The sequence below is a fragment of the Citrus sinensis genome, chromosome 5 (genome assembly GCF_022201045.2).
Source record: "Citrus sinensis cultivar Valencia sweet orange chromosome 5, DVS_A1.0, whole genome shotgun sequence".
In the NCBI taxonomy this organism is placed as follows: Eukaryota; Viridiplantae; Streptophyta; class Magnoliopsida; order Sapindales; family Rutaceae; genus Citrus; species Citrus sinensis.
In genome coordinates, this window is record NC_068560.1 from 27,788,314 (window position 1) to 27,801,258 (window position 12,945).

Genomic DNA, 12,945 nt, shown 5'->3' on the forward strand with positions numbered 1-12,945 from the left:
CTGCAGTCTCGTAATCCCACTCTTCCAGTACATTGCAAATATGAGCTCTTTCAATTTGGGAAAGGCTGAAGAGCCAATGGAATCATCAGCATCACTCTCTCTGTTCCCAAACATTCATTGTCCACCCTTTTCGCACTTTCCAGTCTGTAAATATAGAGATATTCAAGGGATGGCAATTTTTGCAAAGACTCAAAAAGAATTTGAAAGAGAAAAAAGAACAAAACAAAAAACGAATACAGATTAAAATTCACAATGCATGCATGCGGCTATCTCAATTCCTGCTCTGATACGCCTGAAAATATTGCTTTCCCCCAACAAGTGTATATATATAAAGAACACCACCGGTCTCCTCACAATAACCCTCTAGAATACAAGCACAAATGAAAATAAACCAATTCCTGCTCCGCACTGCCCTCATGTACGTAATTCCTCTGCTAAGAAATATCGCCTTAAAATCTCGGTAGCATATGCATGCATGCCCACCAATCAGTTAGACATGTGAAATTATCAACCACACAGGAAACCAGCAAATCAGTGGTTTCATGAATTTGTAATTGAACATCAGAACATGAAGAGTACAGAGCAATAGGAAAAACTAATTAACTAACCAAAGAATTTTAAATCCAAATAATATAATTAACGTGTGAAAGCAAGGTTGAAGCCCACCTTAGAAGTTTCTGTCTATAAAGGCCAATACATCTCCTGCTATCTGCTTGCTTAGATCTTCATGTATTTCCATACACCTTTTACTCTCCTCTGTTGTTCAACCTTCGTTGGTTTTATGTATCTATTTTATGTGTATTGAGAAGGCTAGTTACTAGGTGTCAACTCTTCTCTTTAAAAGATAAAGTTTTGAGAAATGGAAAGAAAGACACCCACGGCCAACTACCAAATCCAAGGCAAAATTGGTCTTCCCGATTGAGTGAGCGAGCCCTGAAAATTCATCACCCAGCTTAAAAGCCAAGTGAATGTAGTCTTGTGATTGGTGTAATTGGTTTTAAAGAAACTAGCATGAATCGCCACTCAAAGCCAGTAAATAGAGTCGAAGAAGATGCTAATGTACCACAGCTAACATAAACATAATTTGATCAGCCGAATGACTACCAAATGAAAAATCAACATAAACTTAACATAACCGTTAGGGTTTAATCCAAGCCATACATATCGGTAGACATGTTAGCAACATGATGTTACCAATCTTTAACACCTTTAGCATTCAAACCTTGCTGAAGGACAACTGCTGTGGTCCGGTGCTGCAGGCCAAAAATTTGATCTTTGAAGCAACCTCACTCACCTACCTAGCTCCAAAATTTTTTTTTGAAATGCCTTGAAAACCTGTAACATTATATCCGAATAATTATCACATAACTTGTGCTTGTAACGTAATGCGATTGCAGTGCATTCGTTAAGTGTACACTTATCTGGCCATTTCGTCGGAACAAATTCTTTTGCTTCTCTCAAAATGTGCATAATAAATAGTAATATGAACAAATACCTATTCATGAGTGTTAAGATATTTTTGCATATCTTTTTTTTTAAGGGACTAAAAGTGATTATTCATTTTGTTGATGCCCATTTACAATACACACACACACACACACACACACACACACACACACACACACACACATGTATGTATGTATGTATGTATGTATCTTGCTACCATTATCGTTGAGGTATAATCATGAATAACATCTACAGATGGTGTTTGGTTCAGAAAACATATTATTATTAAAGCATCACTATAAGACTTTTCAAATGAGACTTTACTTCTCATATTAAAAGCTATATAAGTATGGCAGAACTTGGGTAAAAGCCCATTTAGTCTCTGTATTTTAAGATTAGTGTCCATTGAGTCGATGCATTTTTAAAAATACCTCGAAACATCCTTGTCGTTAAAGTATTGATACCCTTAATGTTACTTTTTATTTCTTTTGGCTTACTTTTACAATATTACCCTTTTATAATAATTTTTTTGTTTGGACGTTAATAAAAAGAAAATAATTAAATTACCAATTTAACCCTAAAAATAAAAAAATTATATTAATTTTTCATTTTCAAAGATTAAATTGTCAAAAATTGTATGCAAACTACCAAGTGTGAAAATGGTGCTTGTAAAAAAAATAATATAATTTTTTTTTATTTTTAGGGTAAAATTGGTAATTTAATTATTTTCTTTTTATTAATGTCCAAACAAAAAAATTATTATAAAAGGTTAATATTGTAAAAGTAAGCCAAAAAAAATAAAAAGTAACGGTAGGGGTATCAATACTTTGACGGCAAGGATGTTTCGAGGTATTTTTAAAAATATAAGAACTAAATGGACACTAATCTTAAAATTTAGGGACTAAATGGGCTTTTACCCGCAGAACTTTGGGGGCTGTATCAAAGAATAGAGAAATAGAAGGAGAAACAAATGGAATAACTAAAGAGAGGAATGAGATTCCGTTGTTTGGTTACAACTGGAAATCAAACATTAAAAAGGAACTGATTTCTTTCTTGCTTTTTTTTTTTTTGACAAAATACACTTTGGCTTGAAAAAAAAATCAATTTGATATTTAACGGAAAATTCAAAGTAAAATCAAATTCATTTGCAATACAAGTTCATTTTATTCATAAAATTTCACATATAGAATAAAATTTATAGATGTTTCAAATACAAATACATATTACTATTCAAAATAATAATAAAAATTTACTACAAAAAAAATTTGGAAAAAAAAATAAAACTGTTAAATGGAGAATGGAATTGAGCAGGGAAAGTTTGGTAGAAGATGCACACACTAGTTGTGGAATTATACCGTTAGTCATTTTATTAAAAAAATAAAATAAAAATAAAAACCTCGTTGAATGATTATTTGCTAGGATTAGAAAAATTTATGTGATAAGCAAAACGAGATGAAACCACAATCTCAACCCTCAAAATCAATCAACCCCCAACAGTTTAGTCTCACAAGAGCTCTCTCAAACTTGTGCTTTCCCCCATTCATTCTCTTTACAAATACAAGACTCGCAAAAAATAATAATAATGATAATAAAAATGACCCATACCTAATCACAAGATAATGAAAATATAGATAACAGATTAAAAAAGCATGTGTCAAACTCATGATTTGTCTTCTGTATTTTGCACTGATGCAGGGCAATGAGCAGACAAAACAATACGTTCACTTGTTGAACTCGACCCTCACAGCGACGGAGAGGACCATTAGCTATATCCTCGAAGACTACCAGAAGGAAGATGGTGTCGAAGTGCAAGAGGAAGAGATTTCCTGGGAGAACTCTTAGGGGAGGACAATCTTTCATGGGTGGAAAGACTTTCAGGCCTTTCAAGGCCAAACCAGCTCCTGAAGCCAAAGGGAAGAAATCCAAGGCTTAGGTTGCGATTCTTTTTTTTTTTTTTAATTTGAGATCTGAATAGTTCTTAATTTAGCTGAAGTCTAAATAGGTATGAATAAAAATTTCTGAATGACATGTTTGTTTTTTTTTTCTTTCAACATCTAAAGAGAAAAATTTAAAAGCTGGTAGTTTGACATAAATATCCTTTTAAGTGGTGTATATATTTGTTCTTCACAATTTATAATTTTCACAGGTTGATTAGTTTGGTAGCATTAAAAAAAAAATATTATTGTTGGTCTTAATTTAATTTTTTATTAAAAGATGTAATTATAACATCAAATTTTATTACAAAGTCAACATTGTTATTTTATTTCTCATTCATCACAATGAACATAATTTGATTTGTTCAAGGTTTCAGTTTATCTAATGTTATCATGTGAATAAAAATTTAAAGCAATTAAAAAATAACTTCAAAAATAATACAAAAATATTAGGTTTATACATAAAATTGGAATAAATGAATTGTTAAGGGTAATTTTGAGATTTGAAATTAAAATTTTTCATTTAAACTTAATACTTCAAATAAAAGTGAACTTTTTCTACTTTTTTAAATTCAGATAAAATTGTCTGAAAATAAGTGATAAGTTAAAAAAAAACCTAAAATGAACAATTGTCTGAAAAAAAAAAGTTAAATTCAGATTTCAAATAAAAATAAAAACCTCGTTGAATGATTATTTGCTAGGATTAGAAAAATTTATGTGATAAGCAAAACGAGATGAAACCACTACCTCAACCCTCAAAATCAATCAACCCCAACAGTTTAGTCTCACAAGAGCTCTCTCAAACTTGTGCTTTCCCCCATTCATTCTCTTTACAAATACAAGACTCGCAAAAAATAATAATAATGATAATAAAAATGACCCAATACCTAATCACAAGATAATGAAAATATAGATAACAGATTAAAAAAGCATGTGCCTATCATAATTCCTGCTCTGCTAAGCCATTTACGTAATTCCTTTTTGGCTGAAAACATTGCTTTCCCAACAAATTAATCAGTTAGACAAATATATTTAATTATTATAATGGTTTGATGACATAATTATATGTATGTATGTGTCAAACTCATGATTTGTCTTCTGTATTTTGGACTGCTGCAGGGCAATGAGCAGACAAAATAATACGTTCACTTGTTGCTATATCCTCGAAGACTACCAGAAGGAAGATGGTGTCGAAGTGCAAGAGGAAGAGATTTCCTGGGAGAACTCTTAGGGGAGGACAATCTTTCATGGGTGGAAAGACTTTCAGGCCTTTCAAGGCCAAGCCAGCTCCTGAAGCCAAAGGGAAGAAATCCAAGGCTTAGGTTGCGATTCATTTTTTTTTTTAATCGGAGATTTGAATAAATCTTAATTTAGCTGAAGTCTAAATAGGTCTGAATAAAAATTTCTGAATGATATATTTGTTTTTTTTTTTCTTTCAACATCTGAAGAGAAAAATTTAAAAGCTAGTAGTTTGACATAAATATCCTTTTAAGTGGTGTATATATTTGTTTTTCACAATTTATAATTTTCACAGGTTGATTAGTTTGGTAGCATTAAAAAAAAATATTATTGTTGATCTTAATTTAATTTTTTATTAAAAGATGTAATTATAACATCAAATTTTATTACAAAGTCAACATTGTTATTTTATTTCTCATTCATCACAATGAACATAATTTGATTTGTTCAAGATTTTAGTTTATCTAATGTCATCATGTGAATAAAAATTTAAAGCAATTAAAAAAACTTCAAAAATAATACAAAAATATTAGGTTTATACATAAAATTGGAAATACATGAATTGTTAAGGGTATTTTTGAGATTTGAAATTAAAATTTTTCATTTAAACTTAATACTTCAAATAAAAGTGAACTTTTTCTATTTTTTAAATTCAGATAAAATTGTCTGAAAATAAGTGATAAGTTAAAAAAAACCTAAAATAAACAATTGTCTGAAAAAAAAATTAAATTTAGATTTCAGATTAAAAAAATAAACAGTACCTTAGTTTAGTTCATCTATTAAATCCCGAGAAACCAATTGCAGAACTAGTGGGAAATCAAATATTTGTTAGTGGAAACAAATACGAAACTGGTCCTCAAATTAATGTGTAATGCATTTTGCAAGAAATTTGATAGCCTGATTTTGTTGTCCGCGTCCTGAACTTTTCAAGTTACCAAACCAGACAATTATGAAATTTTGCTACTCAATCTTGTATTGTTGTATTTCTTTGCTTCCAGTTTTCTTGATCAGAACAAACAGCATAAATAAATGCTGCTATATTAAAAAAATTTAAAAATTTCGATCGCCTTTCATTTGTTATCAACAATATGATATTGCCTAGGATCTTTCGGCTTAATCTTCCAGTGCCCATTAGCCAGACTTGCATTCTCAGCAATTCTTCTCCATTTCTTAATCCTTTTATCCATATGCTTTGTTAATGCACAGTACTGTTGCAATTTCTTAGGCATTGCGTCATAAACTTGCCACCATTTCTTATGAGCTGAATCACTGGCAAATATATGGCGACTCACCATGTCCCAATTGCAATCATAGTCCTCGTAACACATCCATGGCTTTAACCCCAGATAATGAATTGCATAAAGACCATCACCCACTTGATGTTCCTTATCGTCTTGCTTTGAAAACACCTTCAAATGGTTTATTCTCTTAGGCAACCTATGCCACCATGTGAACACTTCATTAAGAAATCCCTGGTCGCCCCCATTGTACGACGAAACCTGAAAGGATTTCAACATCAAATCTTCAAACTTGCACAATGATGGCTCAATCACCATCACCCCAGAGTTGAACAACACTTTGTCATTACCTGCTGCTGATAATTCAGGGTAAAAGAAGAACTCATCGATGTTTTTGAGTACTCAAAGATCAGAATCAATGAAGATAATTTTATCATATTCAGTGAGTTGCCATACTCTAAGCTTGCTATAATTCCACTCATTGTATGAATCTTTCTTGGCAAAGGGGCTCCGTATGCGCGAAATCCACTTGGTTTTCCATCCGGCAGCTCTCAGGCTGCGGAGAGACTTGCCACTTATTGATTTATCATGAAGGAGAACGAGATCCCTGCTCGAGTTTTTTTGGATTATGCTTTCCGCTAAAGCTATTGCTCCACATACATAAGCTTCTGATGAATGTAGAATTGTTACATAAGCTTCTCTTTGATGGTACGTTGTGTAGTTCAATTTTGCTAGTCTCGCTTGTGACATAAAATATCTCCATATTTCTTTGCCTGTAAATCAAAATAAAAACACTCAAATATTAATTTCAGGTTAATTTTGGAAAATTAAGAAAAATGAATTGTTAGTAAATTGATGGGTGAAGCAGACATGCAGTTAAAGTGAAATTAGAAGAAAATAAAGAATAAGCACAAAAAATGGACACCAGAAATTACGTGGTTCGGCTTTTAGCCTACGTCCACGGGCGAAGACAGAAGGAAATATTTTACTAGTGAAAATGAGTTACAAGTATTGTAGTATTTTAGCTCACTTCCCAAAATCCCAATACACCTAAACTCTCAGAACACTAATCACTCAAGAGTTTATTAAACTCTTAATACTCTCAATTCTAAATGAAGGAAATGCTTCTCTCTCGATGGAATGAATTTGCTCATTCTCTTCGTTTCTATTTATAGAGAAAGCTTTGGCACTATTCATCAATTATATATTATTTTTATTATTTTATTAATTTTTTTCTTTGCCCTTTACGGCCCGGCACCTATTTTTTCTTCTTTCTTTCTTCTTTTTCTTCTTTCTCTTTTGTTTCTTTCTTTGGGCGGCACCTCCCAACCATGACTATAACATTCTCCCACTTGGAGATTTGATTGAGAATCAATCAATCTCCACACCATCCTTTCTGCTTCGCCATAATTATGTTACCTACGTTTCTGCTAGGCCACAAGAGGATCTACTCTAGACAAACTTATCAGTATTTATCGGCTTGGTCAAAACTAGGTTCTCCTTCGTATGGATTTTCTGTAAATCCACATTTCTGTCTTCCGCTACTTCTCGAACGAAGTGATACTGAACTCCTATGTGCTTTGTCCTGGAATGAAAGGCTGGATTCCTTACAATGTGCAAGGCACTCTGACTGTCACAAAACACAAAAATTTTCTCTTGTTTGTGCCCGATCTCCTCTAATAACCTTTGTATCCAAATAACTTCCTTGCAAGCTTGTGTAGCAGCCATGTACTCTGCTTCTGTTGTAGATAAAGCCACAATGGTATGTAGTTTCGAAACCCAGCTTACAGCTGCTCCCGCAAGTGTAAGCACATAACCAGTAGTGGATTTTCTTTTATCAAGATCTCCTGCAAAATCTGAATCCACATAGCCCCTGACAGTAAACTCTGATCCTCCATAACATAATGCAACATCTGAGGTTCCTTTGATGTATCTCAGAATCCTCTTCACAGCTATCCAATGCTCTCCACTGAGATTCGCCATGTATCGACTGACTGCTCCAACTGCTTGTGCAATGTCCAGTCTAGTACATATCATAGCGAATATCAAACTTCCCACTGTTGATGCATACAGTACTCGAGACTTCTCCTTCCTCTCTGCTTCATTGCTATGACACATACTTGAGGATAATTTGAAATTAATAGGAAGTGGGGTATAAATTGACTTACAATCTTGCATGTTGAAGCGCTGCAAGATTTTCTTCAAGTAGTTCTTCTGTGAAAGCCAAATATTCCTGTTATTTCTGTCTCGGTGAATTTGCATCCCTAGAATCTTGTTTGCTAGTCCCAAGTCCTTCATTTCAAACTCCTTAGCCAATTGTGCCTTCAATTCTTGGACTCGATCTTTGTTGGGGCCTGCTACCAGCATGTCATCCACATACAACAGTAAAATAATGAAATCATTATCTTCAAACCTTTTGTAATATGCACAATGGTCTGAACTGAGTCTGTTGTATCCAAGGCTCATGATGAATGAATCAAATCTCTTATACCAACACATCGGCGCCTGTTTGAAACCGTATAGAGATTTGTTCAACCTGCAAACCAAGTTTTCCTTTTCTGTTTCTGCAAAATCTTCTGGTTGGAGCATATATATTTCTTCTTCAAGTTCTCCATGAAGAAATGCATTTTTCAAATCTAACTGCTCTAGATGTAGGTCAAATGTAGCACACATTGCCAAGACTATTCTGACTGTTGTGAGTCGAACCACTGGCGAAAATATCTCGTTGAAGTCAATACTTTCTTTCTAAGCATATCCTTTCACCACCAATCTCGCACGATACTGCTCCACTTGGTCATTGCCATCATGTTTGATCTTGTAGACCCATTTGTTTTTAATGGCTTTTCTTCCGTGTGGTAGTGGTACAAGTTCCCATGTCTTGTTCTTGTATAGAGCTTCAATTTCTTCCTGCATTGCTGTCATCCACAAAGCAACATCTGAGCTTTCTAAAGCTTCATGGAAAGTTGATAGCTCTCCATCCTCTGTTAGAAGACAGTACACAATATTGATCTTTGTGACATACTCCGAGTGCCACACCGGCGGTCGTCTCTCACGAATTGATCGACGAACTTCTGGAGCCTCAGACTCGACTGGTTCTTGTTCTTCATGCTCTGGTACTGCTTCCGAAAAATCTGAATCTTCTAGATTATTTTCCGCATATACCGGAACAGTCTCTGACGTTTCTTTTGCAGTTCCATCATCTCCATCTTTCCTTTGCAGTTGATCTTCTACAAAAATAATATCTCTGCTGATGACGATCTTGTGGGCAGTGGGGTCCCACAGACAATACCCCTTTACTCCATCAACATATCCCAAGACGATACATCTTCTAGATTTTAGATCCAGCTTTGTTCTTTCTTGGGCATTGTACATCACGTACACAAGACATCCAAATGCATGTAAGTAGGAATAATTAGCTGGCTTTCCAGTTCACATCTCCATCGCTGTTTTTAGCCCAATAGTTGTAGATGGCGACTGATTTACTATATAATAAGCAGTTTTGGCTGCTTCTGCCCAGAATGAATTGGGTAGACTAGCAGTCCTCAACATAACTCTTATTCTTTCTATAAGAGTTCTGTTCATCCGCTCCGTCACTCCGTTTTGTTGAGGAGTATATGCTACCGTGAACTGCCTCTGAATACCTTCTTGCTTACAGAAAGCAAGAAACTCGCCGTCTGTATACTCTCCACCATTATCCGTCCTCAAGCACTTGATCTTTTTACCATATTCAAGTTCCACTCGCGCTTTGTATTCTTTAAACACTGGAAATACATCTGACTTTTTCTTAATTGGAAACACCCAACATCTTCTGGAATAATCATCAATGAAAGTCACCATGTACTTTGCACCTCCCATGGATATATCCGATGATTTCCAAACATCAGAATGAATCAAGTTTAGAATGCATTTATTTCTAGCAATAGATCTACTGAATTTTAATCTATGCCACTTACTTATAACACAATGCTCGCAAAATGGTAAACTTACCGATTTGAGCCCCGGAAGCAATTTTCGCTCAAAGAGAATCTTCAAACCTTGTTCTGACATGCGGCCAAGTTTGAGATGCCACATCATCGTTGACTCTTCTCCATTTGACGCGACACACGCATCAGCCTCATGTAGTGTTTCTCCTTTAAGCATGAATAGATTAGCATCGATCTTTTCTGCCTTCATCAATACAAGAGCGCCTTTAACGATCTTCATAATTCCATTCTTCACATGAGTTTTGTCCCAAAGATAATAGATTTTCAGGCTGTTGACATGTCGTACCTCCCCAATTGTGCGAATTGTACCATCAAACATTTTTATTTTGATAGTACCAATACCAGCGATCTCCAAGGCATGATCATTACCATATATACAGATCCTCCTGAGATAGGTTCATATGTGTGGAACCATTCTCTCCAAGAGGTCATGTGCCAGGTAGCTCCTAAGTCTATAAACCAGACATCAGATAGTCATTTTCTGCCTTCTGAAACAGTTGTTGCCTCGCTGTAAAGAATTTCGCTATCATCTGAGGTACTTGCTATACACCATTTAGCATTCGATGACTCAGGTTCTTTGCCCTCTTTTCTCTTCTGGTTATTCCAACACTCTTTCTTAACGTGCCCTTTATTGCCATAGTTGTAGCATTTAACATTCTTCTTACTTATGGATTTTAATCTACCATGATTGTGACTCCCACTGAGTCCACGTTCTGTTGATCTCCCTCTCGTCACCGATAGCGCCTCCGCTTGCTGCGAACTTGCTTGACTGTTTTCCTTATTTTTCCGCCTACTCTCCTCATTTAATACGGAGGCTGCAACATCGTCGAAAACTAGACTGTCTGCTGGATTTTTGTTCGTCAGGTTGATGATGAGTTGATCATACAAATCTGGTAGACTTTGAAACAGAAGTTCTGCACGTTTATTTTCCTCTATATTATGACCCAACGTTGTGAGTTGTGAAAATAGAGTCTTCAAGGTATTGATGTGGTCGGTCACCATTGTAGATTCCACCATTCGAAGAGTATAGAGTTTCCTCTTTAAGAAGATTTTGTTGTGTAGTGACTTGACCTCGTACAATTTTACGAAAGTATCCCATATTTTCTTCGCTGTATTTTTCTCTGCCACACTGGATAATACTCTATCTGCAAGTGCCAAGTGTAGATCAGAAATGGTGTTGCCATCTATCTCGTTCCACTTGTCATCAGTTATCTCCATGGGCCTTTCTCCAATTGCTGCCAAGCAATTATTTTTCCTCAATACAGCTTTCATCTTCATTTTCCACAACGAAAAATTATTTCCGTTAAACTTCTCAATTTCATACTTTGCCGCTATTTTGTTGATAAATACCACACACAAGCTAGTGTACCACCTTGAATAGTTGTGAGTATGTGTGAGAATGCACACCAGGAAAGTTCCCAAGAAAGACTGGAGGGGTCACAATGGTCCCACTTAAAACCCAGACTCCTTAAGCTCTTATCGCCTTTGTGACAGAACTTTCCTAGATGTACAAAACCACACAGTTGCTTTACTCACACCACTATTCCCTGCTTTGCACCGCAAAATTCTTGGATCACTCCCACTGTTTCTCGTGAATAGTACCGTATACGTGAATAGTATCGTATACATGAACAGTATCATATACGTGAACAATATCGTATACGTGAATAGTACCCCCTTACGTGAACAATACCCGACTCTAAAAATACAACTAATAGCTCTGATACCACTGTTAGGAAATTGATGGGTGAAGCAGACACACAGCTAAAGTGAAATTGGAAGAAAATAAAGAACAAGCACAAAAAATGGACACCAGAAATTACGTGGTTCAGCTTTTAGCCTACGTCCACAGGCGAAGACAGAAGGAAATATTTTAATAATGAAAATGAGTTACAAATATTGTAGTATTTTAGCTCACTTCCCAAAATCTCAATACACCCAAACTCTCAAGACACTAATCACTCAAGAGTTTATGAAACTCTTAACACTCTCAATTCTAAATGAAGGAAATGCTTCTCTCTCAATGGAATGAATTTGCTCATTCTCTTCATTTCTATTTATAGAGAAAGTTTTGGCACTATTCATCAATTATATATTATTTTTATTATTTTATTATTTTTTTCTTTGCCCTTTACGGCCCGGCACCCATTTTTTCTTCTTTCTTTCTTCTTTTTCTTCTTTCTCTTTTGTTTCTTTCTTTGGGCGGCACCTCTCGACCATGACTTTAACATGAATTACATATGAAGGTTTTGAAGAAGTCGTGGCGTAATATTGGAATTGGTATGCGATCTCATTAAAGTTGACTTCTAAATTTGCATTCTCAATTATTCAGATTTAAAAAACAAGAATGATAATATGATAGTTACTATTAGTCTATTTTGCGTTTGAAATATTGTGCTTCTTCTCAAAGCTGCAAATCTCATTTACATTACCTGGTCAAAGACTTCTTGAAATAAATTATTTATGCTATTAATTCAGTTAGTTAAGGATATACTTTAAATGATATGACATTTAATCAACCAACGATACAACATATATCGATTTAATATTAAGATATCTAAACATAATGAGACGACAAGATCAATACTCAACATACAATTTAATTTTAATACAATTTCTTTCATAAATATTGATACAATAATATTGAATCAATGTCATGTCACTTGGTTTGCTTTATTTACTTATTACTTAACTCTTTTAGTACCCATACGTCACTCATTAAACTTGTATATATTTTGTATGCATCGAATTATGGAGAATAGAATTCATAGAGTTCAACTCTTGTGCATGAACTTAGGATTTCTCTATTAAGTTTACTTGAATATGATTATATTTTTGTTCTAGTTTATGACCTCTTTTCATTTTTTTCGATACATATTATTTTCATTAAATCACTACTCTAGTTGGCATTTCACATCACCCGCAATTGATTAGTTGCTTTCTAATCCAACAAAATTAATATGGAAAGAAATAAATGGCAACCGATAAATATTCCAACATTATGTATTACGCTGAAGATTAAGCCAATCCCACTACTACAAAACTGAATTTCTTTGACAGAATGCTTTTTCACATGATCATGTATGTGTCAAAGTTTTGTGACAG

At 34.5% G+C, this 12,945-nt stretch overlaps 2 protein-coding genes across 2 annotated transcripts in view; both read right to left on the reverse strand.

Annotated features, from left to right (window-relative positions):
* LOC127902150 (disease resistance protein RGA2-like) overlaps positions 1–12,945 on the reverse strand; it is a 52,002-nt gene that overhangs the window by 10,972 nt on the left and 28,085 nt on the right. The gene's annotated exons all lie outside the window — the stretch shown is intronic.
* On the reverse strand, positions 5,690–6,339 carry LOC127902411 (putative UDP-glucuronate:xylan alpha-glucuronosyltransferase 4). The gene is made up of 2 exons (XM_052441319.1): positions 6,208–6,339; positions 5,690–6,118 (listed from the first exon to the last, which is right to left on the reverse strand). The coding sequence occupies exons 1-2, from the start codon at positions 6,337–6,339 to the stop codon at positions 5,690–5,692; spliced, it is 561 nt and encodes a 186-aa protein (XP_052297279.1).

Coding starts and splice junctions, on each gene's coding strand:
- LOC127902411 (XM_052441319.1), bottom strand. CDS start 6,339: ATGAGTGGAATTATAGCAAGCTTAGAGTATGGCAACTCACTGAATATG. Junction 6,119..6,207: donor CCCTGAATTATCAGCAGCAG/GTAATGACAAAG, acceptor AAATCCTTTCAG/GTTTCGTCGTACAATGGGGG.